Genomic DNA, 25,474 nt, shown 5'->3' on the forward strand with positions numbered 1-25,474 from the left:
GGATGGCCTCTGTAATAAAATCTACTATACAGAATACTCCTAGATTATCTAGACCATTTTTTTATCCTCAAGCGGGATTCGCATCTTCATCCAGACATGGATTAGATTTTACACGACCACGTTCCCTTCCATCACCTACTACAACTACAACCACTACAACTCTTGAACCTGAAACTGTTGCTCCTCCACAGGAAACTCCATTCACATCGACCTCTACACCTGAATCTATACCAACACCACAAGCTCAACCTCAACCTAAAACACCTCCTACCGTTTCTACCCCTCAACCGAAATTAGTTACACCTACAATTCCTACAACACCTTTGCGAATCCAAAATCAAACACAAACACAAAGTAGTAAGAAGGGAGCTGTAGGATATAGATGGGTACCAGAAAAGAATCTCAGTTTATCGTCAACATCTTCATATAATAGTGGGAGAGAAGTGGATACATATCCAACACATACATTAAACATTAGATCAACGAGAAATAATGTTGTATTAAGTTTCACTGATGGTTTAGGACCATTATTTTCAACTATATCAGGTGGATCTGATGGATCATTCAAAAATTCACAAAGATCAAGTTATGAAGCAGCAACTCAAGCTTCTATAAAAATGTTTGAAAAGATTTTAGATTTTTATCAAACTACTTCAATACCAAGATCATCAAAATCACAAAGATTCAATTTGAGAGTTTCGTTTAATGGTTTATTTGGTCAAGGTAGAGAAGCTATTTCTTCTGCTTTATCAGGTCCAGAAGGTCAAGAAATCAGAACCCTAATTAGAAGAGTTGAAGATAAAACTAAAGTTAAAATTGGTGGCACTAGAGCTCCAAAACCTAGAAGATTATAGATGTAGACGTAATATAAGTAAGTCATTTTGCTACTTCATTCACTCCCAGTACATCTGCTAACAAACGTGTTATTCTCTAGTCATACAAATTTATGCATATAACATGAAAAACTACTTCTCTTAGCTATTTTTTTTCACTCTACATGAAATCACTAATCGACCCATTTCAAACAAAATTTACTCAAACCTGATGCTTTGGCTTTTCACTATACTATTCCTGCTTCCTCCTACCCTTCTCTTCCTCCTCCCCTTCCCTTCCCCCTCCTCTTCTGCTACACAATCAACACGGCTCTTTCGAAGCCCCTTTGTATTGCATATAAATCACAATCAAGGGGGTCAAAAAGAAAGCCAACAAAATACGTATATTGAATATCTAGCCTTAGAGAATAAAAAAAAGAAAAATTTCCGCCAAAGTTCTGTATTTTATAGTGGACTGAGGATATAATATAAGGAGACAAACTATAATTGATTAACTAATTTATTTAGTATGTAGAACGATTTGCATCAATAGTAATTTAGTCTACGAGATTGGTTTGCTATTTATGTATCTGTAAGTACGATCGTTTTACCTTCTTTCACAAACTCCAATCAAAGACAAATCTCAGTGGATCACAGCTGACACATACTTTGTGATACAGGTCATTACTCCTAAATGAATGCATTCACTATATTCAATTACTTCATTCTCGAACACATATGACGAGAATCTCTAAACTTACCACGCTATTCTTCTGCCCGTTTTACGATTCATACTATAACCAAGGTGATCATACAGGACTACTACCACTCATTCACCACCTTCATCTCATCTGTTCTATCCCATCTCTTGCCGGCTCTTTCGAAGCCCCCTCGTATCGCTTATCGCACACGATCAAGGGGGTCAAAAAGTAAGCCCAAATAAAACGTCAATAAATACCCATTTATTCAAGCCTCATTATATTCCTCTCTATACCTTTTTATATATATCACGAATAGGGAGTTATGCTTAGAGGAGACACTCATTACTTATCTGTATATTTCATAGTTGGACATAAAACAGAAATGCATAGGATTTATGCTATGAAACGCGATATATCGCAACAAAGTACAAATCTGTTCAGAATCCGAAATATAATTATAGAAAATACAACTTTTTTTGGAATGTTTTTTGTTTAAACAATGCTTGTGAACTCAAGAAAGAAAAGTGAAAAGGGGATCATGGATTGTCCCAATGGATGATTAAGAATTATAAAACCAAAAAATTTAAACATGCGAAAACGGAAAGAACAGGAAGGGACCTCAAATAGCGGTAGCGGAACTCTTTCCCCTTCTTTTGCCCTTGCCTTTGGTTTGAGCCGGTGCAGTAGCTGCTATGGTTTCATCGTCACCCTCCTTACCTCGCTTGAGTAGTTTTCCCGCACCAGGTGTACCTCGAGCAGATGATGAATTGGCCCTAGAAGGTGTCGGCATAGATTTGGTCGTGATCGGTGACGAGGTTTTGGTTCTATTGGGAGCACTGCCTTTGTCTGGTTTGGATGGAGAACAGGGCGTAGCATTTACGTTCAGTTTTCCAGTAATCTCCCCAAGAACGTCAACTGCTGTACCTCGAGGTGATAAAGGGTTGCCCTTAGATGACTGAAGAAAATGCTGTCAGGTTATTACACTGCTTACAACGATACACTCACCCTCAATCCAGACTGTTTGCCAGATTCAGTCTTGCTATCTGTTTTAGCTGCAGCTACCGGCTCGGAACCTTGAACGATCTAACCATGTCGTCAGCATCGCTCTTCTATTTATCAATGATTTCTAGCGATCAAGGTACTTACCTGTTGTTCTTCAGGATGAAACTTTTCGAAAAGGCTGTCAATCGTCATCACCTCTCCCTCAGCGCCTTTATCAGCAGAAAGGGAATTTTGAGGTGGTGAAGTCGCCAACTCTGGCTTTTCTACTTGATCGGCAGATTCGTCGCTCCCCTTCTTTCTCCAATTTTCACTAGTATCCGCTTTGCTGGGTTGATTTGAGGCAGCTTGAGCATTCTTAAGCGTTTGAGGAGTGACTGCACCTTGTGGTGTGTTGATATGCAGATCTTCATAAGCACTTCGTCCAGGTGGTGGAACGGCTACCTCGTAAGCCATAGTCGAAGGATTGAAGTATATAGGGACCAATGTCGGTAACTGTATAGGTCCAGTAGCACTGGCGCTTCTGATTACCGGCTGAGTGGAAGCGGGGTCTTCAGCTTGATTAGCCTGTCCGACTGAGTTGTCATGTTCAGAGGAGGAAATAGCCCGATCATAAAGAACGCGGAAAGGATCTCTGAAAGCATTTTCTGCAGGTGAACCAGGAATAGGCGACAAAGTAGTCATTTCGCGAAGATTAACCTGTGATCGGGATGGGCCGATGACGGCTTCGCCAAGTTTGGGTTCCAGTAAAGAAGTTTCAGACGCTCGTCTCCTGAGTATACCGGAAGATGCAGGATCAATATTCTCTTTGTTTTCGTTCTGCCAACCATGAAAAGTATATCAGCTTGTTGGACAACGATTGTGTGCCATGAAAAAGACTTACGATTACGTCCTTCTTAATAGGTACTGTAGGACCTTCCTTAGGTGGAACACCTTTGATCTTGATACCGATATTTTGATAGGGATCCCGTATGACAACAGGTCTGGTATAATGTGTACCACCAATTGACGAATAGCTTGAGCCTTCTGTAACTCCACTTTTGTTTTGACTGCTTCTTGTGGTATTTCCGAAGCCACTTGATCCCGATGTTGATCTGCTATTTGTGGTTCCACTACTTTGTGTACCAGCTGAGATTTTTCTTGCGGCGTTGAAACCAGAATCTGAAATCGTCATACCTCCTGCTGCACGAAGGCCGAAGACATGGGATAAATAGGCAGATTCATCTGCGACAGTTGCATCTACCCCACTGTAGACGGAAGCATTCGTCAGCTGTATATCTACAATGTGAAAACATAGGTTGAGGAGCGGCTGAAAGGTAAACACAAAGTTATCGCAGACTTACCTAGGATTTCTAGCATAAGGAAGTGAAAGGGGACCATGCAATGTGGGAATCGGTCGAGGAGTTGTGCCAGCCATAAGCTTCGCAGTACGAGTGGTCTTGAGTTGTTCCCTTCTCCAGGATGACAAGAGATTGTATTCGTAATCATCGCCACCAGATATCACAGATGTAGCTGTCATTGTAGTAAAGGTAGAAGTTGCAGGTCTAATCCCTTGTACAGTATTGGTAGGTCGAATGACCACAGGAGGAGTAGCTGTATTTCTATATTTGGGAGCGAATGATTGTGCAGAAGGTCGACTAGGTGTACTATGTGCATCGGCTTGAATACCTCGTTGACGAAGAGGGAAAGGAATGCTTTGGGAACCTAGTGAGATATCGGGTGCTGAAGTTGAGTTTGCTGATGCATTTGCGTCAGTTCCTGAAGTAGCATTACTCTCGAAGGTATTATCGAAGTTGATAGAATGATGGGGAATGATGAGAGGTTCATCTTCGTTCTCTGAGCCTGATAATTGGAATTCTTCCTCTTCATATTGGTAAAGATGACGATTTGATCCAGAATGGTATGTAGTGATCAATGGACTTGCAGCAGATATTGATACTCTGCGGTTACCACTTGAAGCTGATCGATTAGCTGGAGGAGTACCAACTCTAGTCCATTCAGATGAAGATGTAGTGTTAACCAAAGTATTGTCTGGTGATGGATCGTCTGACTTCAGATCGCCATTGGAGGTGGTTTGCCTAGGCTGAGAGGAAACATCGTTTTCTTTGCTTCGGCTAGGAGAAAGTGGAGTAGAAGGGGTGACAGCTTCTGCAATAGAGTCTACAACGGCACTCATGATTTTAAGGGGAAGACCGACGTAAAAGATGTAGATTACAGCAAGAGCTTTATGAGTAACAAAAGAAGCGGTGTTAGGTATGATTGTAGTCAACGAATTCGACGACATGTGTGAGGATAAGGTGGAAAACTAAGAAGAGCGAATGAAGATCATGAAGTGTCAGAATAAGGTGTTTTGAGAAAAAACGATTGTACTAAAATAGTGTCCGTCTGAATTAAATAATTAAGGACTGGATAGAAGTGGAATGAGAAGAAAAGTTCAAATGAGAAACGAGGAAAGAAATATGAATTGGAGAGAGATAGAAAGAGGAAGAAAAGACGAGATGACGAGAAGGTGAGCATCTATATGATGAAGTGATGATGGAATGATGGGAATTGATGGGAACAATCAACTGGAATCCACGTATGATGATCAATTGCAGTGTGAGAAAGTCAAAGGAGGGATACGATATGATACAGTCAGTCAAGGCGCAATAGGGAAGGATCACTCACTTGTAATTGTGTTTGCCATCAATATCGTTCAAACTTTAAATCACTCACATCAATATATCCAAAACATCCAGTCAACCAATTATTCCCCCAGTCGCATCATTCCAGACTCAAACATCACCATCAATCTACGTCATTCAACGACAACAATCCCCGCAGGATATCATACATACTGCTTATATCAACCTTATAACACATCCTCTATCTTTAAACTCTAAATAGGCCACGTACTCGTCTCTTAGTTATAGTTTATTGATTATCGAAGCATTTTTAAGTAGTTGAAAATTTGTCAGCAACCGTTTCGAATATGATACAGCAACAGATTTCGTTGTTTCGATCTATGAGGTCATTTCACGAGATCATGTTCATCTTGTGGGTTGAAGTGGAAGCTTAAAGTATGAGGTACATAAGTACGATATCTTGAGCAAGATTGTAAGTAAAAGCTGCATTTGTTCTCGGTATTTATTGTCGGATTATCGCAATTTGGCGTTCCTACCTCGCTAAACGATAGTTCCAACTTTTTTGTTAATACGGCAAATCTTCCTGTTTCGATATATTCAGTATCTGTCACTGTCGAACTGAGTCGAATTGGATCATGTATATTCCCTTGCGGATCACAATTATGTGGTTGATCTTCGAGATAAATGTAGTCTGCGGATTTGTGAAGTGGCCAAAGGAGTAGTGCATGATCATCTTTACTGTTTTTTGTCATGCTGAGAAGTATATTGACGAATTTGGAGAATCTGACAAGCGAGGAACGAAGGTCAATCGAAGCGGACGGAGAAGGAACAGTCAAAGATAGATGGGGAAGACCAAGCGGGGCGAGCAGAGCAGAGAAAACAGCAAGATAGCAAGTATATTCAATTCACGATTGGAGCAGACTATTTGATTACAACCTATCTCCAGGATGGCAACTTGACAACTTAACCTGAAGTTCTTGCCCTTTAGCTTCTTCTTAGTTTATGATTTCGTATTTTTACGTAAACGAAAAATACTTCCGTTGATTCGTTAGCTTTAACGAACTTCTCTTCGATGAATCGTTAAAGTTGCTTCGAGAAGTTGGTAAAATGTATACAAAGTAATCTTTCATTATCAGACTCGTGTATCACTTCAATACTGCAAGATCAAAAATAGCGCAAGATGTTTGGAGCTTTTAGACAAAGTTCGATACTGTCAGGTGGTCTTTTATGGTAAGTTTTATTTTTTTTTTTGATTGTATAATAATGAATTTGTCAACAGTTCATTTCTATCAAGGAATTGATTTTCCAAAGTATCGAGAACTGATTTCATCTTATGAATATAAAACGCAATTGAATAGGAAAACACCATGGAGATTATCACCTACAAGAAAAGCCAATCAACGTAAAAGATTGAAGCAGGTAGATTCAGTCATTTCAGCTGTAGCAGAATCAGGTATAATAACAAAAAGTTTAGAAAGAGCTTTAGCTTTACCTACTGAAAGTGAAATGTTAGCTAAAGGTGAGTTTAGAATTGAACTGTACTATCATTATCATTCTCGATCACATTTTTATCAAGGAGAAAAGGGGGCTAATTGAGTCGATGCTTACTTTGTTTTCTATTAGACAAATATACAACTTTTTCAAAACATCATAGAGGTTATAGAAAATCACAGCATAAAGTGCCTAAATGGACAAGGGTGAGTTGTTGCTTCGCCTAATATGTGATATTCAAGATCATGGGGGAAAAAGTCTTTGATCATTTGCTAATTAATACTTTAAATTCTTTTCAGTTAACATTACGTGAAAATCCAAAAGGTTTCTAAAATATCTATTCCGTCACATTCAGTATATACCATATCTCATCTCATTCTTCTGCATGTACATTAATTCATCTTGGAAAGATTGTTTTGGCATTTTTGAACAGTCAAAGATCTATGAAAGTAGTAACATATACATGGAGTTTATGATAACCTAGAGAAAAACTTAAGAAATTAATTATGTCGTTAAGTCATGAACAAGCGATATAAAAGTGAAAGAATCGATATGATAAATCTAACGATTATAGGATTGATACATAAATCTCCGTTATCTACATTTTGGCATGTTTACAATAAGCAACCGATATCAACAGAAAGAACACCGAGATAATCAGGTATGGAGGACCTCGCAACCCAAAGAAAGAAAGAACACCGTTCAGATTCCGACTGGTCACCTCATTCCATTCCAAGGGAACATTCCACCTCCAGCACCGCTATACCAAGTATTACCGAAATTATATGGCATTGGTGTTCCCGCATGCGCATGATCAGGCATTGGACTGAAGGCTCTTGAGGAACCATCAATAGTGTGCCATTGTTGAGGATACATCATACCTGGATTAGGTTGATTATAAGGCGAAGGTGACATTGAATTTTGTGGTAGATCATTATAAGCTGGTAAACCATAATTACCAAATTCATTCATTGAATAAACGTTCTGAGCATTATTAGGATATACTGGTGTGCTACTCATGTTAGGCTGTGGGTAAGGTGTTGGATAATCGTACCCTTGAGGATTTGGCGGTAGAGAAAATGAGGGTCCAGGATTAGATCTTCTTGATCGAGTGTTCTCAGAAAAACTTGGAGTATCGGTGGATTGGGAGTGTGAGTGAGATTGAGGTGGTCGACGATGTTTTCGTCGTTCTCGTGGTTCGTCTCTTGGTGGAGTAGGCAGTTGAGGATTTATATTGACGTGCGGGTCGGAAGCCCTTGGTCGCTACAAATGCAAAGCCGATTTTAGCCTCAATACTTGCATTTCATAACGGCTACGAAGTTGAACTCACTTCATCCACAGATCTGATCACCCACGCAGTGAGACATTGCATCAAAGAGGGTGTGCTATCTTGACGATGTATCACCGGGCTAACGGCACATCGAGAGTAATCGGAAGCCTAATCAAAATTCGATCGAATCCATAAGGTATTCGTCTCCAGATGGGCGCTTGAAACGACACAATCATATTTGGTAGTTGTCACTCACAAACTGCCCGAACACCCAGTATTTCAAATTGGTAACCGCAAAGAAATATACTTGATTTTGAATACAATCATCGTATACCTGTAAATTCACTGTATCAACGGACTAACTCGTTTCGGAGATTCATTCAGGTAATGACTTACTTGAGCTTGCAGCAGATTCGCCTGACCAACTTCTCCAATACATGTGTCACTGTAAGATCCCCACCATCCTTCACCATTTTTACCTTTTGCAAATTCTTTCATTACACTAGAATCGACTACTGAAGGGGGTCTAACTTCTAGTATCATAGCTCGGTCAGTATCGTTCACCTTATTCACTAATACCATTGTACCGAAACCTTCCCATAGGAAATGAGATTTACTTCCAGAAGAAGGTGGTTCGCTCATTAGATGTGGTGGTTGTGGCTGTTGTAGGTGAGGTGGTCTGGGTGAAGGGATCAAATGAAATGTAAATGTAGATGAGGTATACCGGAGCATATGCAACGCTGAAACAGCTGTTTGGAGTAGCTGTGAGAATATTGTATGATGATCAGCTCGTATGCATGACAGATCGATATCATGCTGTAGCTTACTGTTCCTGTTATCCAGCTCAATAACCCCAAATCTTCAGCTTGATTTATCGAATCATCGAAAAATTCCAAAGTGTCGAAGCCATCAGCAGGTAAAGCGAATATTCTGTTTAAAATCACTATTCAGCTAGTTCTTTCCCGTTGAAAGATTGCCGACAAGATACGTACTGAGCTCCCCAACGATTAGCTATATCAATGGGATGTCTAGGTATATTCTCTTGTAGCCCTTCAGAGTAGCCCATAAGCCACGCGTCTATGCCATTTATAACAGCACACATGGTAGGAATATTACACTTACAATCAATGATCCCCCTTTCCCACCCTCTGTGACTTTTCCAGCTATTCAACATTCTACCATTAATTCTCGCTTCTTCAGCAAGCTGTAGTCGTCTATGCCATTCCCAAGCCATCTCATCAAATCCTAAAGATCTCTTACCGCCCCATATACCTAATCCTCTTTTACTTGAACCACCACTAAGGGGCCATCTACTCCAGGAAGGTACTTCCGCGAAATGAAGGTATGAATAGAGATCATCCGCAGGAAGGATCAATTGTTGCCGAGTATTCCTAGTTGGTGCTGCTATTGAAGATGATCCGTTGACCGATCCATTGATGGTTGACGCAGCTTGGTGACTTTCGTTCAACCCATTCTGTGTCGAGTTAGAATGATTAAGACCTAGGGAAAGTGATGAGAATAGTGAGCGAATACCACTTCCACCTCCAATACTATTGTTAGTCCTGGAATGACGAGAACGTGAATGAGACTGAGTACGATTCAAAGAAGTGACAGATGCTGAAGCTCCTAAAAGACTATGCCCAGGAGCGTTTGAATACGAAGATGTAGAGGCAGTAGGTTGATGCGATGATCTTTTTAAAGTTTTTCTCGTCGATGGTCCAGTTACTTTAGCTATGGTGTTTTTTACAATTGGCGTCACGTATGACATTGGTCTAGAAGGTAAAGGTTTTTCTCTTTGATTCCCCGGTCCAGGTAGATTTTCTCTTAATTCAGCTCTCGAGTCGACTCTTGATGAACTTCTTAAAGCAGGCTTCAACATTCCTACGTTAAATGTTCTATGTCTAGGGGTTTTTCTACCTAGTCCAATAACTTCAATAGCTTCTCCTGCAGGTCCGATACTTGCGTTATTGCCAAACGAAGCCTGCCAATCATTCGTCATATCATCGCCATAATCTGATCTAAAATCATCATCAAAATCAGATCTCCTAGACCTATTTGATCTATTAGAACCTCTCGATCTGGTAGAATCGAATGATACTCTTGATCTGATTGATCTATCACTATCTACTTTCTTGATACTTGAACTTCGTCTTGAGGATGTAAAGGGTGTAGGTGGTCTACGGTGTTGTGTTGGTGGTAACATTGCTCTTTCTGCCCGGAACGCTTCTTTAGCTGCTTCAGGTGTAGGATATAATATTTCTGTAGACGACAATTTACGCATAAGGTCGTGTCTTTCTTCTCTCTGCTCGGTAGGCAAGTCTTTTCGAATTGGTTTTGGTGTTTTGAGCTCTTTGCTCTGCTTGACAGGTAAAGCTTTCTGAGGAGGTATAGGTGTTTTCATATCTTTGGCTATAGGATGTTGGATCTGCTGGCGTGAAGTGTTATTGTTATTGATAGTAGGCGGATGTGAGATTGGTTGATTGCGCAGTGTATCAAGTGATTCTTTTCGTTTTCTTTGAGGCAAAGTATCCAGTCTTTCGGGTACCATCAAATGATCTGTTGATGGTGTTCTACCGTGACCTCTGATGGATGGTTTATTGGATGATATACTTGATGATCTCGTGTGCCTAGAACCTGGATTATGAGTTTTGTTATGGTTGTTATTGTCTGTTATCATACCATCCTGATGAACCATGTTGTCTGTGATTACTTTGTCTACTTGACGATCGATATTGATGTCGATGAGCGTGAAGATTATCAAACTCTAGATGTTCTCGTGAAGAATGATCGAAGGATCTTCTAGGTGGATTAGGGATTCTGTCGTTAGGACTCGTATAAACCGGATCAGGTGAATGATGTTGGTGATGATAATTTGCTTGAGCGGAAGTACTAGCAGCTCTCTGATCTATCGGTCTAGTGTATCTCTTTCTATGTTCTTCTGATACTGATCCGCTATCTCCTTCTTCGTTGGACGTAGTGTTTTGCGCTTGATGGTAGTGATGATGGTGGTGAGGTATTCTCACAGGTAATTTCTGAGAAGTACTGGCTGATCTATGGACTCCAGGCCTATTTGTATGACGAGGTGAAGGGGTGATAGATCTTCTATGTTCAGCTTGTTGATGCGAATGTCTTCTCTCCTCTAGAGAATATCTTCCATCCCTATTATATGGGGGTTGATCAGTGGAATACCTTCTATCTGTTCGAGATTCCGGTCTAGGTATATGAACAGGGAGTGACGCAAGTTGTTGATTTTGCGAAGAATCAAGGTAATTTGTATGTTTTTGTCGTTGAAGAGAAGGATATCTTGGTATTTGGGGTGGCGAATTGTAGATTTGTTGAGGTTGAGGAGGATAGTTTGTAGGAGGAGGGATTTGAACAGGTTGAACGAAAGTTTGTGATATAGTAGATGGATATGGTATAATTGGAGGTGGGATAGGTGCCGGTTGAACGATTATCTGTCTGGTTATTGAAGGTGGATATACAGGTATTATAGGCGCAGGAATCACTGATAGGAGAGATGATGAACACAATTAGCCCTATTAATTGTGATTCAGCGGTTAGTCGATTCAATCAATCATAATTTGAAAGAAGACTTACTGGTACTTTCCCAATGAAACCTCACAAAAAGGTTGGTGGTGATGAAGATAATTACTCTGCCCAAAGAGGAGAAGGCAGACCAAAGAGTGACAGTGATGACATAAATATAGTAAAAAGAGTGATACAAGAGGTAGTCAAGAAGTCAAATGACTAACTTGCGTTTGCAGTAAGGGGGAATACAGATTGTAGGAAATTGTGTGTAGGAACAAGTCGAAACGCCGTTAATCCGAATCAACGAGGTATGAAGGTGTAAAAAAGATGAAAAAAAAAAAGACAAACACGACTAAATCACGCTCCTTTCGATCTTAAATTTCCGATATAATCAATCGTGCGATATAAATTTGAACTTACCTCTTGAACCCCAAGGATAAAATCTATACCTAGATCTATCACAACAACAATCACAAATCTGTCCACAACATGGATCATCACAACAGCAATTCAAAGAGTTATGCTAAAAAAAAAGATAAAGTTGTAAGGATAGTCAGCCGTCAGCGAGTTATGGAAAGCCGGGAGAGTCTAGAAGAAAAGAGGGTGATTGGTGAGAGAGTCTTGATGGGTAAAGATCTAGAATTTGAATAGGGTGTGAAAGGTATAAGAAGTAAGGTATGGAAATCATCACTTACAGTAGAATAACAAACTCCCATGATTTCGATGTAATTGGTTTTCTTCTTTCGGGACTTATGCAATGAAGTTTGATATCTTGCTCAACAGATGAGATAATCAAGTATTCTGTTTGTCTGTGATTATCGTCGTTTTTACCCAAAGAAGAAAGTAGTATGATATGTTTATATTGTATTTTGAGTGACTCAACCTTTGATTCTTCCAGACCCGCTCAGATCGGTTAATGATGTAAATTATTTATTGTTTGATCTGTGCGTTTCAGAAAAGAGTTAAAGATGTGATGGTAAGATAACTTATCGTTGATATTTATTGTTTATTAACCCTCTTTTGTTCGTTTGGTTTTTGTCTTATTCAGTATTGACTTATACCCGTTGTGAGGTTTCGATAGTTCCACAGATTTACTTTTGTTGTTAACACTCTTTGTGATTGAACACCTACGAGGACCCAGTAGTAAGGTTCGGTACTTAGCATAAGCTACGACATGTTTCATGGATGTATAACGATTGATGTCAGCGTTGATGTATTTTTGAAACCCTATATTAGATCGTTGTTATCGGAGTTTCAACTTTAGGTATGTACTCTTTTGTCCCTGACTTGTGTGTGTTTTACGAAGACAAAGGAGGGTTGATTATTTTTCACATTTTCTATAGATACCATGAAAGGAAGGAGGAACGTCAATCAATGTTAGTAGTACCACACAACAATACGTAGCTATACCATAGTTTCTGGAAAAAGACCTCCTGATTTGAATTTCTGTTCATATAACTTTTTAGGTATAGTATTATAATGATAGGTAAATTACATACCAAACAAATTGTAATTCCCGATTTTACTTTTTCAGAAGAAACGAATAGAGAAAAGAAGAAATAAAATGAAACAATCCCCTAAGATGACAAAAATAATGATAATGAGAGGACGGTTTCTCGTAATTTAACAAAATGAAATGAAATGAATGTAAATTGAATTTTTAGATTTCTCTACTCGGTTTGCATGATCTGCTTATGCGCTCCAACTTGATTCACCGCTTATTGTGCTTTAAGCATCTACTTCGATTTTCTCACCATCTTTAGTTTCTTCCTCTTTCTCTTCTACCTTTTCTTCTTCAACTGGTTTCTCTTCATCTTTCTTTTCTTCTTCTTCTGGAGCCTTTGTATCTACTATTTCCTCTTTTTTCTCTCCACTTGTTGAAGCTTCACCGTTACCGTTGGCTTTGTTTTCATGGACTGCGATGAAATCTGTCCATTGATGCATCAATTTGGCAGCTCTATCTGTAATCTTGAATTCTTCGTTTCGAGGGATTTCAGTGAGAGTCATGATCTTCTTCATCACTATGAATAGAAAGGAAAGGGGTTTAGCTGGCTGCAGATATCGAATGTACTGGAATACCTGATCGAGCAGGATGTCGACTCACCTTTACCGATCTTAGAGTATGTCAACGCCTCTATGGTGATACCGTCATGGTTCTCGATAGTTTTGAACATGTCATCGTAAGTTGGCATTTCCTGAAAACACATATACATCAGTATCACGAAGCCCTACTACTACTCGATTCCAACTTACTTCAGCAGATGGGAGAGATTTGCTCAAGAATGCACGTTGAAGTTTGTGTCTCCAGTCCTTTACTTTGATACACTCAGGATTCGATGCGAGAGGATCTGATATAGCATATAATTAGCGAAAATTCAAGTTACGATCGGTTCTGCAAACGGATAGCATGTTGTTTCACTCACCATCATCTGCAGGTTCTTGGTTTTCGGGTTTAGATACTGGTGGTTTACCGCCTTTAGCAGTGGATGCTTTTGCTTTAGCGGCGGGTTTAGCTTTAGCCTTGGATTTGGGAGCTTCATCTTCATCCTCAACTTCAGCCTGTATATCGATTTCAGTGATTAGCATCTTGTTTGGTAGTTCTGGCGTAGCTATAACTCAACGAGCCCGGCTCAAGGCGCAGTAAACTCATTTTCTTATAAGTCACCAGAATCACAGCAGGATTAGTCCGAAACTTCCGCCCAATCTCATCTCGCCGTTCTCGAAAAGATAGCCCTACAACCTAAATGTTCACCAATCACTATTTTACCCTACCGCAATCTTCATTATCTACTTTTCCAGCCCTTCTCTCTACACTCTACACATACTCTTGATAAAGCAGGACGATCGTTGAAAAAGAAAAAAAGCAGGATTTCGTTTTACTCACTTTTGATTTAGTTGTTTTGGCTTTTTTACCCGCTTTCTTCTTTTCCGGTGCTGCTCTTTTTCTTTTACCACCTGTATTATTTTCTTCATCCTCTTCATCTTCCTCATCTTCTAATTCATCTACATCAACTTCATTTTCAGCATCTTCTTGAGCTTGTTGAATATTCGCTTGCTTACGATCCCACTCTCTTGGATCTTTAGCGGTTTCATAAGCACTCTTTAAAGCACCAGATCCTTTTCGGTGGGATTCGTTGAGATATGAAGAGATTTCTGATGAAGTCAATGGTTTGATTTCTTTGGATTGGAGCCATGAGCTATAGTAGATATATAATAATCAGCATGAATAGTTAGTCTAGTTGAAAATCGATGAAATGGCATATTGCAATTATGAGGATTGTTGACAAGATTTGATGAAGCAAGGGGCATTTTGGGTGAAAATCGATAAATATGATATAACTCACAAGTCACCGACAGGGAAGAATTGACAACAATAAATGGAAGGGTTCTTTCCTGGTCTCTGCTTCAAAACGTTACGGGGAAGAGTATCAGGATCGACAATCTGGAAGATAAAGACGTATTAATCAGCAGTTTTCCCCATATTTGGTCAAATGACAATACAAAGCACAAGGAAACTCACTCTAGCAGCTAAAATCAAAATGTTACATATCGCCGGCATCAGCAATTTTCCTTACCAGTCGGTTTGAGGAAGTTGTTGTCCAATATAATAAGGCTCATACAGCTAGCCGGTCCAAAAGAAAGGGTTATCTGGACTCACGCCAAGGAGGATAACCTCTTAATCTAGCCAAAACGATATCCCCATTGTCAAAAGTACTCTTATCATCATTTGTTGGTGGAGCAGAAGCTTTCTTAGATGCTCCTGCTGCACCACCTGTTGAAGGTCTACCTCTAGGTTTTGATGAAGGTGGTTTTTTAGATGGTGAAGCTGATTTTGGTTTCTCAGTTGATGCTGGTACTTCAGCAGCGGAGGTAGACGCGTCTACAGGTGAAGTTGCTTCTTCAGCTGACATATCTGCAATGGGTAAAAATGAACCGTCAGCATGGCTCCATAGTTTTGCTTGTGATCGACTTAGAATTAGATGCACTTACTTGGTGGATATATGAAATGAAAGACGCGTTAGGTTACTCGTATGACCAAGTGATATTCGGTTTATGATGATATTATTGTTATTCCTCGTTATTCAACTTGTTTCCTCGAGGATGAATGAAGCTATGCAATAATATCAATAATCAGATCAGCTTTAGTACAAGTACAGAGTCAGTAAATAATGGATAGCCTACAAGTCAGTTGATACGGTGTTATGGCGATGTGGTATATAATTGAGAGAAGATGGAGATGTAAAGATGAGGGAGGAATGAGGGGGAAGATGGTGATGATGGGCTAAGGCTATATTGTTGTTATGGGGTTAGCTTATTAGATGAGTAGACTACACCTGTCTGTTACTATAATCGGTTAAACCAAATACTTTACCAATGCCCTATGACGCCTCGATCTATCATATCAACATTAAATTCTATTAAATGCCTATTCCGGAAATCCCATCGGCGTTATTATCGACGCGACTTGTCTTCCCGCTGGAATGAACCGCCTTCATGCCTATTTATCCATTTCCTGGCGAACAAATAGGCATGAGTGGTGGCACATCAAGCATCGACCTCTAGATGACGGCGCATCGTTCTCCGAAACGTTTGGTCACCTTTGTCAATTGAATGCATTTTGGGGATCTGTTAAATAGAGATTCAAGATTACAGTATCTTCCCACTATCCTGTTTACCCTCTTTTCTACCTAGAGTGTACGCCAAGTGGTTTCAAGATGAGATCAACTAGCTCTAGATCGATCATTGTTGCCGCTTTATTAGCTTCACCAGCTTTAGCTTTTAAAGATACTTCACCTTTCTTACTTTGGAATACCGATCCGTGAGTGATCAGCTAATGTTGAAATGTTATTTTCGTAGCTGATAATGTAAGCTCTCTAATAGAAGTCGAGTCTTTGAGGATGCTTCAAGATTTTTATCTGGATCAGCTTTACAACCTGCGGAAGAAGTATATGGTAAATTATCAAGTTTAGGATGTGATTGGGAGAATGTCGTTGTTGTTAATAGAGATAATGTGAGTGGTCACAATATCCGCCAATCGATCAATCAAATTTCATTCATCACCTTCGTTATCACTTATATGACATACTGATATGTCTGTTCAATGTTTGTTTGCAGCTTCACTTTTCTCAACTTGCTCAATTAGATTACCCAACCCATGATGCTCATTTACATATCCCATATTTATCTCGACCACAAAAGAGAGGATTGAATAATGGTCTAGAAAGTTGGGCAGAATCTTGTGATGCTAAGATAGTATCATCATTTGATGAATGTGTAGAGGGAGAGAAGAGCGTGATTGTGCTTGAATCGTCTCGGGATGAATGTAAGTTAAGGAATATAAACAACGTTAGACAAGCCAACTTATTGGTTATATTCGTAGCTTTCCCAACTTTACCTTCAGATCTATCCGAACCATATATATTATTACTTACCGGTAGTGGATCCACTCCATCATCATCATCATCACAACAAGAAAAGAGACAAGAAAGACCATTTCCAACACATATAACACATTCAGCATCAGCTACAACAACATTTTCCGCACCAACTTCTACATCAACATCATCACCTTCCAAACACAATTCAACTATACCTTCAAAAGATGCACCATTATTAGAAAGAGTTCAATTATTAACTACACCAATAATTACTTCTTTATTGATCACGTTTTTGATTTTCTTACCAATTTTAGGTTTCGGTATTTCAATGTTAACTTCAATTCAAGTTCCACCAAGAATGTTGGAAATTGGTAAAACCTTATCTGTAGATAAAGGTAGAAAAGATCAATAGGTTCATTTTCCTAATCAATAGGAAGAATACTATTATAAGAGAACCGTTATGAAGGACGAAATTCTACCTCTCAAACGTCGAGTTTAGACTCTGCCAGTTCCTGCCTTACAATGTTGTTATGACATGTATATGATTTAAATCAGTAAATCGACTCTCGAGAAAAACGCTGTGACTCATTCCTATCTGTCTTGAATAGCATTTACGCCTCCTTCAAGAATTGCAAAAAGGTTTGTTCAAGTGCTGAGTACTGAACCAGTATTTACTTGGGTATATAAATGCATTAAACCGATATGACCAGACAAAGAATCAGATATATGTATTTCCCATCTATTTTCGCATAAGTAGATATACATTTTCTCCTACTACCACACTTGCAAGATGTCTATATGAACCTCTGAGAGCCATGAGCAAACCACCAAACGAGAAATAAGCGGTACTACGAGAGACAGGTAATGTCAGTCAATAAGGCTGTCGATCTTATCTCGAAATTTCTAAGCGGATCTAACGACTTACGTTTGATTATCGCCTTGAGCCGAATCATCGAATTTGTAAATCTACCATAATCAAGTAATATAAGGTTAGTTCATCTGATCCGAGGAAGTATTTAGGTCGAACCCATCTCAGCCAATATGTCTTATGGAGATTGAACGTCTTGAGCTGAATATAGTTGGTGAAGCGGAACGAGGTACCCCTCTAATATAACTTTCCATGTTGCTTCTAATTCTCGCATAATTTTCGCATGATGGTCTATTTGGACCTGTAGAAAACCATCATCGCCTGCGTATTATACACGCTTCTTCTTGTTTATACTTGAATGTATTATTCGAAACATCATACCGATATAGGATGAGATATAACAGGGATTAAGTTTAAACTTACTTTACCAAACATGACATAATCGTAATCTTCACCCAAACCCATATTTTCACTTCTCCATAATTCTCTTTTTATTTTTTTTGTTGATTCACCACCATTTTCCGAATCGTTATCATCTCCATTAACTAATTCTTCTGGAACTAATGTACGTGCAATAGCTAATGTAAATACTTCTCCAGTTTGTAATGGATATAATTCATTCGCTATATCTAATGTTAATGACATTTGTAAATTATGTGATGGAGCCGTTATACGTGATACTACAAACAATAAAACCATAAACGCATCAGCATATTTCAAAATCATATCTCTCATACTTAGGTAGGTCAACATACCTCTGTCAAATTTCTTTCCATCTTTATCTACACTCTAAGGATAATACCATGTCAGCTAAACTCCCATAAGGAGAAAGAGAACCAATTAGCTAACCTCTACAGTGAATCGATCTTCAAAAATTATATTAGATGAATCGGCCATATTTGCTTTGATAAAATTCGGGTTGAAGGTTTAAAAAGGGATCAAGGGCTTGATTGAAGTTGACTATTCTTGAACAGCTCGCGATTGCTTCTGAAAATCTAAGCTATATTTTTTTGGTTATTATTTAATCTTGACGAGAACAACTGCTATCCTCTGTTTATTATTTTGATCCGTTGGTGTTATATATCTGTAATAAAAAAAAATGGCAAAAGAATGCATAAAATCACCTAAACAATTTCAGTTTTGCATGATTATCGTTGCCGGTATCTTTGACAGGTGAAGTCGAACATATGTTTTGAAAATATAATTTATTTCAGTTACCCTTTTTAGATCACAATACTCGACTTTAGACATTATCCGCCGCCGAAAAGTCAAAAAGTAGAATATTCTGTTTTTCAATCATCACAGATTCATCTCAGATTATAATAATACAATACATTTCAAGCATACATCATATAACTTAGACGACAATCAATAGTGAAAGCTTTCCATTCAGTGATAGTATCACGTAACCTACTGGCAGATCAGACCTTAAAATAATACATTCTTACGGGGAATATATACATAACAAGAAATCATCAAAGTTACATCTTTCGTCAAACTTATCTCTTCTAATCAAATTCATCTATCTAATCCAACTAATCTTTCATCATGTCTCACGGCGATCATTCTCGAGATCCATGGTAAGTTGGGGGATCAATCATCTAGAAAACGGAGGAATATCGCTTATATATGTTGATTGTATTGCAGTCCATATGTCATTCTTAACGATTTCGGAGGTGCTTTCTCCATGGGTGCTATAGGTGGTGGTATATGGCATGGTATCAAAGGAGCAAGAAATAGTCCAAGGGTGAGTATCTAGCCAAGTGTGACTATTCGAACACTACATTCACCTCATTTTATTCTTACTGACTTGAACAACGCGTTTTCATAATATTTTAGGGAGAAAGATTTGTTGGATCAATGTCAGCAATAAAAGCAAGAGCACCTGTATTAGGTGGTAATTTTGGTGTTTGGGGTGGTTTATTTTCAACTTTTGATTGTGCGGTAAAAGGATATAGACAAAAAGAAGATCCATGGAATGCAATGATTGCTGGTTTCTTAACTGGTGGTAGTTTAGCTTTAAGGGGTGAGTATTTTTTCGATAACATATGTTAAATGAACCTATCTATTATATCCATGATCATTTGGGGAATGCCATCATTTTGGGAAAAAGGATAAAAATTCTGGAAATATCCCGAGAAATGGGAGTCAAAAGCTAATCTATTGAATTACCTCAACTCTTCTAGCTGGTCCAAGATCAGCTTTCGGTTCAGCTGTCGGTTGTGGTATATTGTTAGGTGTATTTGAAGGTAGGTCCATCGACTCAGCAGCTAACCAGTTGCAATTATTACGACGCATAGCTGATCAAATTGCTCTTCCTTAGGTGTCGGTGTATTGATGAATCGAATGTTCGCCCAACCAATTCCTCAAATGCAATGTAAGTGATATTACTGCTGAAAAACCGGCAATAAGGGATCTATTGTATTGACAATTTATAATGCATAGTACCTGAACAAGCGCCAGCAACACCAGCAGTCGCATAATCTCGCTCCATAACAACGACAATACACAATATTTCTTTTCGCAACTGGTAGAATGGCTTGACCTGACTTTTTTTTTTTCCTTTCTCTGTATATGGGATTTTCAGGCAATATTTGTACAATCTCCATCTACAATATCACTTCTCTAGCATGCATAATGGTATTCATAGATATGGTAGCATGATCATTTTCATATCTGAAGTCGACTTCTAGAGTCATTCGAATTCGAGCCCCTTTCGAACTGAGATAAATCAAGATTCCCGATAAACGGAAAATAAAAGAAGCATACAGAAAAAATCATGAACATACATGCAAACTGCGTCATAGAATCGGCCGGCCGTTGTAACCGATACCGAACATTGATATTTTGGATATTTTGATTTCGCCATTTGCATTCCTAGAATTATAGTACATATTTCTAAGATCGTTATCTTAATCATCATATAGCGTTACTCAAGAGCAATTCGTGTTAGTTAGAACAATCGACAAATTTTGCAGCGTAACAAGAATCACATCAATACAAGTCAAAACTGGTATTTACTACAGTACTCCAAGACAGCTACTCAGATATTTTACCATGTTATCGAAAATGCGATTACCTTCAACCGTATCGAATAGGAATTTTGATCTACTTCGAAATCAATCGAGATCAAGTATACCTATAATAAGACCTTTGTCTTTAATAAGAAATGTCAGATTTGCTCATACAGAAACAAGACCAACACCACCTTCTAGAGTTTGTCCATCATGTTCAAAGGATATAGCGATACATATAACACCTTGTTCAAATTGTTCAGATTTATTACCTTTACCTACAAATTTATCTTTATATTCTTTATTATATTTATCTTCACCAGTGTCTAAAGGTAACAATGATATAGATATACCTTTAGAATTAAGTTATTTAAATTTTAATGGATTTAAATTAAATAAAAATGAATTAAGATTAAATTGGTTAAAAAGACAAAAAGAATTACATCCAGATAAATTTTCATCAAAAGGTGATTTAACAATAAATAAAGCAAGAGAATTAAGTGGAAGGATAAATAATGCATATAATGTTTTAGGTGATGAATTGAAAAGAACTGAATATTTGGTAAGTCCAATCAATCAATCAATCAATAATCGATTATAGCTGAGACTGATCCACCTTTTTTCTTCTTGAAATTCTCATATAGCTATCAATACATAATAAAGCAACTGATGAAACTGATAAAATAGATGATCCAATGATGTTAGCTGAAATTTTAGAAGCAAGAGAAGAATTAGAAGAAGCAGCTAGTCAAGATGAAATACAGAGGATACGTGATGTCAATCATGGTAAGTCTAGACAAATCTTTATAAACCAGAATTACATACAATCTTGTCACGATTGTCGTTTTTAAGAATAGAATCTTGAGCTTAACTGATTGAATTCTTCCTTTGCATCAATAAAATAGAAAAAGTGGAAGATATAATAAAACAGCTTGAACAAGCATTTAGTGAAAATCCACCAAATATAGAAGAAGCTAAAAACCTCTCTGTCCAATTAAGGTATTGGAAAGGTTTAGAAAATGCTGCAAAGGAAAAATCTGTATAAAAGCTTTTATTCACATCCTCGAATTCTACATTTGCCGTTCAAGAATTGTCATTGTTCGAGATCGATATCATCACATGTAACGTCAATGACACAGTTCCAGTTCACCCCCTTTTCCGGTTCAGATCCATACAAACCATGTGGAATTTACCATACAAACTCATGTATTTTTTGTGCAGCTTGTTCCAACACAACAACCTATGCATTTCAACAGAGCAATTGAGTGGTATGCTTTCAAAGTTGTCATTTATGCAGAACGATAGATGCTTTCGTACGATGAGGCGTTAGCTATAGCCAAAACAAAATTCTCAATCAATTTCCACTTCTCTGCCCTTATGCTACGACATGCAGCAAAGCGGACACGGGGGTGAACCGGAAGTCAGTCATTGACGTTGGTTACAGATACATACAGTTGGTTATGATCATTGATATGCACTCTATATTATACTTTTGCTGAATTCTATTTTATGCTAAAGCTAAAATACTATTACTATTACAACATGACAAATAAAGGGTTTTATTTCCGCTCAGACAATTTACGGATTGGAAGAAGAAGTTACCAATGATATACATATATACGTTACACACTTTTATCCTAAAGCAGCTTTTATAGCTCTTCTTTCATCTCTATCATTCTTTTCCCATTCTTTCCATTTTATTTTCCCTTTTTTACCTAATTCTAGACCTTTTCCATGTCCTTTTTTCGGATCATTTCCATGAGTCGATCTCTTTCTGGCCATCTCGATTTCTCGATGAGTATGTGTTACTTTTGATTTTGATTTATTACTGTTACTAAAAGAATGCCCTAAGCCTTTACGATCTAATTTCAGTTGTGTTGATATAGGTGCTGTTCTACCTGGTCCATAATTTATCTCTTTGTTCATAGCAAGATCATCTATGTCTGAATGTGAATGATCATCATCTGCATCATCGTCAGAAGATAAAGTTAAATCAACAATTTGATTTCCATTATCATCTAACTCTATAATTCCCTTTGGAAGTTGTTCTTCTTTCCCTTCTTCATCTTCTTTCTGCTTCCCTTTACCCTTAACATCATTCTTTGTGATTGTATTTGATGTTGAGGTTGAGGATTCTCCTCGCAACGATAATTCTTCTTCCCAACCTAAAGGTTTGCCTAGACCACCACCATTCCAACCTAATTTGTCTTTCAAAATTGCATATCCTTTATTATTCGGACCCAAGACATATTGGGGTTCAATCTTCTTAGGTTTAGAATTTGGTTGAATGTTTATTAACGATCCTATTGATGTTGATGTTGTACGTGTTGATGACGATTCTAGACTATTGGAGCTGTGCAATAATGCTCGACGGATGAACCAATCTTTGGAATGTACCCTCAAAGGTTTTCTTGTATCTGTTTCTGGTATTGTGATATTGGAAATTGTGGCTAATTTGTGATCTCGTTGGGTAGATGGTCCAGCTTCTACATTTAGGCTGTTGTCCATCGCAGGAGTATTACTCCTGCTACTCGAACTACTAGCTAAAGTAGAATACCAATCAGAAACACTATTACCACTTTCTTTCTCTTTACCTGTTTCACTGTCCTTTGCTGCAGATACAGAAACATCAATACCATCATTTAATGATCTACCTAATTCATCATAATTTGAAGATGAAACAACAAATTTGGGAGGTAAAACTAATTTAGATGGTCCATGTAAAGTTGGATTTATATTCCATTCTTTCCATATTTTTGTTTTCGATAATCCATCGTTTTCAATTTGGTTACTATTGTCATAAGGTTGTGTTCGTATGCGATTAGCATAAGCATTCGATATGTTTTGATTGACTTGACCAAAGTCCGTATTCACTTCAAGGATATTTTCGTAATCATCATTTTCATCTTGGTAATGCCTTATCTCAGGTAACCTAGAACTTTCACCAGGATTAGATCTAATTATTATAGCTTGTGGTAAACCTAAACCTGCTCTATAAGGTCTCAACTCCGTCATATTGGAACAACTACCATCGAGCCAAGGACATAGAGTCAGCACATTGAGCTCTTCGTTCCAATAACCTGTGATGTGGACCGTGTTTGAATTGATATATTCAAAATAGGCTGTTTAAAGCAAGAAGAGGAAGAGCTTTTACTCTACCCTCGAAATACAGTCATTGCTTGCTTGGGTGGCAAATTCAACCATGATTACAGACCACGTGCTATTCACTTACGTCATGCAATGCTGATTATTGTTTGGTTTCCGGTTATCAACCTCGACCACAAATTCCGGCACAGCTTAGCTTGTTTGATTTCAAGTAAATATACATCCAGTCTTCACGTCTTCACAACAACGTGTGCATTCAGAGTATACTCAGATAACATGAAGAGCTCACCAATATCAGGAAACCATAGCGTTGCTTCTTGACTTTGCTGATATATATCTTCAATTACAGACATTGACCGAATCATCTGTATCTGACTAACTAAACGCAATATGGTATCGCTCAACCTGTTTCGTAAACGACAAGTCAAATCTTCTATCTTAGATGTACCCCTCGAGAGTTATGATCAAACAACTGGACTACCTACAAAGATCCAGATAGGTGATCAGAATGTGAAACCATTTGTCAGTTTACAAGAAAGTAAGTGATTTTTGTATCATTATCACAATATGATCGGGAAGACTGACGCTTTATATTGCTGTAGCAAAAGACCATTTAACTTTCTTATCTGCCTTATCGAGTCTTCAAAATTCTCTACCCTCGGCTGATATCAATAGTTTCACCAATCTTTGTCAACAGTCGGCCAAAGCTTATGCCTATTGGGCTCAACATACAATAAATTCACGAAAAACTGGCATGCATTTGACCCATGAGGAATTACCTAGTTTAGAGATATTGATGGCCTGGCATACACATCTACTCAATCCGACTATATACAATAAAGATATAGCTGGGGCATATAGTAATTTAGAGGGATTGGATTTTCCTTTAAGCGCAGTTGTAAGTTCTCCTTTCGACGATTCAGGCAGATCAATGGTTGATGAAATATCTTCCTTCAGGCCATGGCAATTCGTCAAAACACCTTATTGACTTACCAACCTATAAACGCCGATCAAGAGGTAAAACTCAAACAAAGTGTGTGGTCATATGAAGATATAGGCAAAGCGATAGAGAGACAAGCAAAATTTATAGGTAATATGAAAAGGATCGGGTGGTTGAATGATGCTTATTGGGGAAAGGGTTTGATGGAATTACAATTTTCGATTGTACTGTATCGTAAGTTCAGAATTACCTTATTCACCTTAATTGCTCTCCTAAAATATCACCTACAATCGCTATACATCCGTTCTTGAAAGCTTAATTCTCACACGATACCCAGTATGAGCTGACCAAATCTACCTTAGATGCATGGCTCGACCTGATGCAATCAACTCAATCACGTTATTTCCTTGTACCTAGGTTAGATATAGATTTAGCATGGCATACTCATCAATTACATCATATTCGTTACAAATCAGATACCGAAAAGGTTCTAGGTGCCTTTTTGAATCATAATGATGCTGCTGGAGATGAAAAAGTGGGTGATGGTCTCGAAGTAACCAAGAAACTATGGAAGAAGAGGTTTGGATGGGATTATCAATAAAGATGTTACCTTGAGGTTACGACAATGTTGTATAAAAGAGCTGTATGTATTAATAGCTTTGTTGTATACGTAGCTGAAGGAGCTGGTATTGTGTATATCATGTATATGTTTGTAAGTATACTTCACTGAGGTATGTAGCAAAT

At 38.2% G+C, this 25,474-nt stretch overlaps 11 protein-coding genes across 11 annotated transcripts; 6 read left to right on the forward strand and 5 right to left on the reverse strand.

Moving 5' to 3' along the window:
- Window positions 1-2: 2 nt before the first annotated feature.
- L201_006655 (uncharacterized protein) lies at window positions 3-854 on the forward strand (the record flags this gene model as incomplete). Its single annotated transcript, XM_066222374.1, has 1 exon — window positions 3-854. One exon carries the CDS (start codon window positions 3-5, stop codon window positions 852-854), a length of 852 nt encoding a protein of 283 aa, XP_066078471.1.
- Window positions 855-2,132: 1,278 nt separating this feature from the next.
- On the reverse strand, window positions 2,133-4,796 carry L201_006656 (uncharacterized protein; the record flags this gene model as incomplete). The annotated part of the gene is made up of 5 exons (XM_066222375.1): window positions 2,133-2,468; window positions 2,519-2,596; window positions 2,660-3,331; window positions 3,396-3,759; window positions 3,856-4,796. 5 exons carry the CDS (start codon window positions 4,794-4,796, stop codon window positions 2,133-2,135), a joined length of 2,391 nt encoding a protein of 796 aa, XP_066078472.1.
- A 1,520-nt stretch (window positions 4,797-6,316) lies between these two features.
- L201_006657 (uncharacterized protein) lies at window positions 6,317-6,959 on the forward strand (the record flags this gene model as incomplete). Its single annotated transcript, XM_066222376.1, has 4 exons — window positions 6,317-6,366; window positions 6,495-6,655; window positions 6,760-6,833; window positions 6,927-6,959. The coding sequence occupies 4 exons, from the start codon at window positions 6,317-6,319 to the stop codon at window positions 6,957-6,959; spliced, it is 318 nt and encodes a 105-aa protein (XP_066078473.1).
- Window positions 6,960-7,344: 385 nt separating this feature from the next.
- Window positions 7,345-12,141, reverse strand: L201_006658 (uncharacterized protein; the record flags this gene model as incomplete). Its single annotated transcript, XM_066222377.1, has 11 exons — window positions 7,345-7,890; window positions 7,958-8,065; window positions 8,154-8,231; window positions 8,294-8,659; window positions 8,725-8,827; window positions 8,890-8,947; window positions 9,020-10,524; window positions 10,577-11,402; window positions 11,495-11,550; window positions 11,846-11,868; window positions 12,121-12,141. 11 exons carry the CDS (start codon window positions 12,139-12,141, stop codon window positions 7,345-7,347), a joined length of 3,690 nt encoding a protein of 1,229 aa, XP_066078474.1.
- A 1,012-nt stretch (window positions 12,142-13,153) lies between these two features.
- Window positions 13,154-15,336, reverse strand: L201_006659 (uncharacterized protein; the record flags this gene model as incomplete). Its single annotated transcript, XM_066222378.1, has 8 exons — window positions 13,154-13,446; window positions 13,530-13,620; window positions 13,679-13,773; window positions 13,849-13,984; window positions 14,310-14,622; window positions 14,770-14,867; window positions 14,946-14,953; window positions 15,084-15,336. 8 exons carry the CDS (start codon window positions 15,334-15,336, stop codon window positions 13,154-13,156), a joined length of 1,287 nt encoding a protein of 428 aa, XP_066078475.1.
- Window positions 15,337-16,140: 804 nt separating this feature from the next.
- Window positions 16,141-17,215, forward strand: L201_006660 (uncharacterized protein; the record flags this gene model as incomplete). Its single annotated transcript, XM_066222379.1, has 4 exons — window positions 16,141-16,244; window positions 16,307-16,436; window positions 16,541-16,748; window positions 16,806-17,215. 4 exons carry the CDS (start codon window positions 16,141-16,143, stop codon window positions 17,213-17,215), a joined length of 852 nt encoding a protein of 283 aa, XP_066078476.1.
- Window positions 17,216-17,542: 327 nt separating this feature from the next.
- Window positions 17,543-18,568, reverse strand: L201_006661 (uncharacterized protein; the record flags this gene model as incomplete). The annotated part of the gene is made up of 5 exons (XM_066222380.1): window positions 17,543-17,651; window positions 17,729-17,769; window positions 18,095-18,351; window positions 18,427-18,460; window positions 18,521-18,568. 5 exons carry the CDS (start codon window positions 18,566-18,568, stop codon window positions 17,543-17,545), a joined length of 489 nt encoding a protein of 162 aa, XP_066078477.1.
- A 651-nt stretch (window positions 18,569-19,219) lies between these two features.
- L201_006662 (uncharacterized protein) lies at window positions 19,220-20,154 on the forward strand (the record flags this gene model as incomplete). The annotated part of the gene is made up of 6 exons (XM_066222381.1): window positions 19,220-19,251; window positions 19,319-19,418; window positions 19,511-19,697; window positions 19,858-19,920; window positions 19,995-20,048; window positions 20,117-20,154. The coding sequence occupies 6 exons, from the start codon at window positions 19,220-19,222 to the stop codon at window positions 20,152-20,154; spliced, it is 474 nt and encodes a 157-aa protein (XP_066078478.1).
- A 586-nt stretch (window positions 20,155-20,740) lies between these two features.
- Window positions 20,741-21,730, forward strand: L201_006663 (Fe-S protein assembly co-chaperone HscB; the record flags this gene model as incomplete). The annotated part of the gene is made up of 3 exons (XM_066222382.1): window positions 20,741-21,247; window positions 21,330-21,471; window positions 21,591-21,730. The coding sequence occupies 3 exons, from the start codon at window positions 20,741-20,743 to the stop codon at window positions 21,728-21,730; spliced, it is 789 nt and encodes a 262-aa protein (XP_066078479.1).
- Window positions 21,731-22,317: 587 nt separating this feature from the next.
- Window positions 22,318-23,700, reverse strand: L201_006664 (uncharacterized protein; the record flags this gene model as incomplete). Its single annotated transcript, XM_066222383.1, has 1 exon — window positions 22,318-23,700. The coding sequence occupies one exon, from the start codon at window positions 23,698-23,700 to the stop codon at window positions 22,318-22,320; it is 1,383 nt and encodes a 460-aa protein (XP_066078480.1).
- A 480-nt stretch (window positions 23,701-24,180) lies between these two features.
- On the forward strand, window positions 24,181-25,331 carry L201_006665 (uncharacterized protein; the record flags this gene model as incomplete). Its single annotated transcript, XM_066222384.1, has 4 exons — window positions 24,181-24,328; window positions 24,393-24,688; window positions 24,748-24,964; window positions 25,093-25,331. 4 exons carry the CDS (start codon window positions 24,181-24,183, stop codon window positions 25,329-25,331), a joined length of 900 nt encoding a protein of 299 aa, XP_066078481.1.
- Between the last annotated feature and the right edge of the window lie 143 nt (window positions 25,332-25,474).

This window comes from Kwoniella dendrophila, chromosome 9 (genome assembly GCF_036810415.1).
Source record: "Kwoniella dendrophila CBS 6074 chromosome 9, complete sequence".
Lineage (NCBI taxonomy): Eukaryota > Fungi > Basidiomycota > Tremellomycetes > Tremellales > Cryptococcaceae > Kwoniella > Kwoniella dendrophila.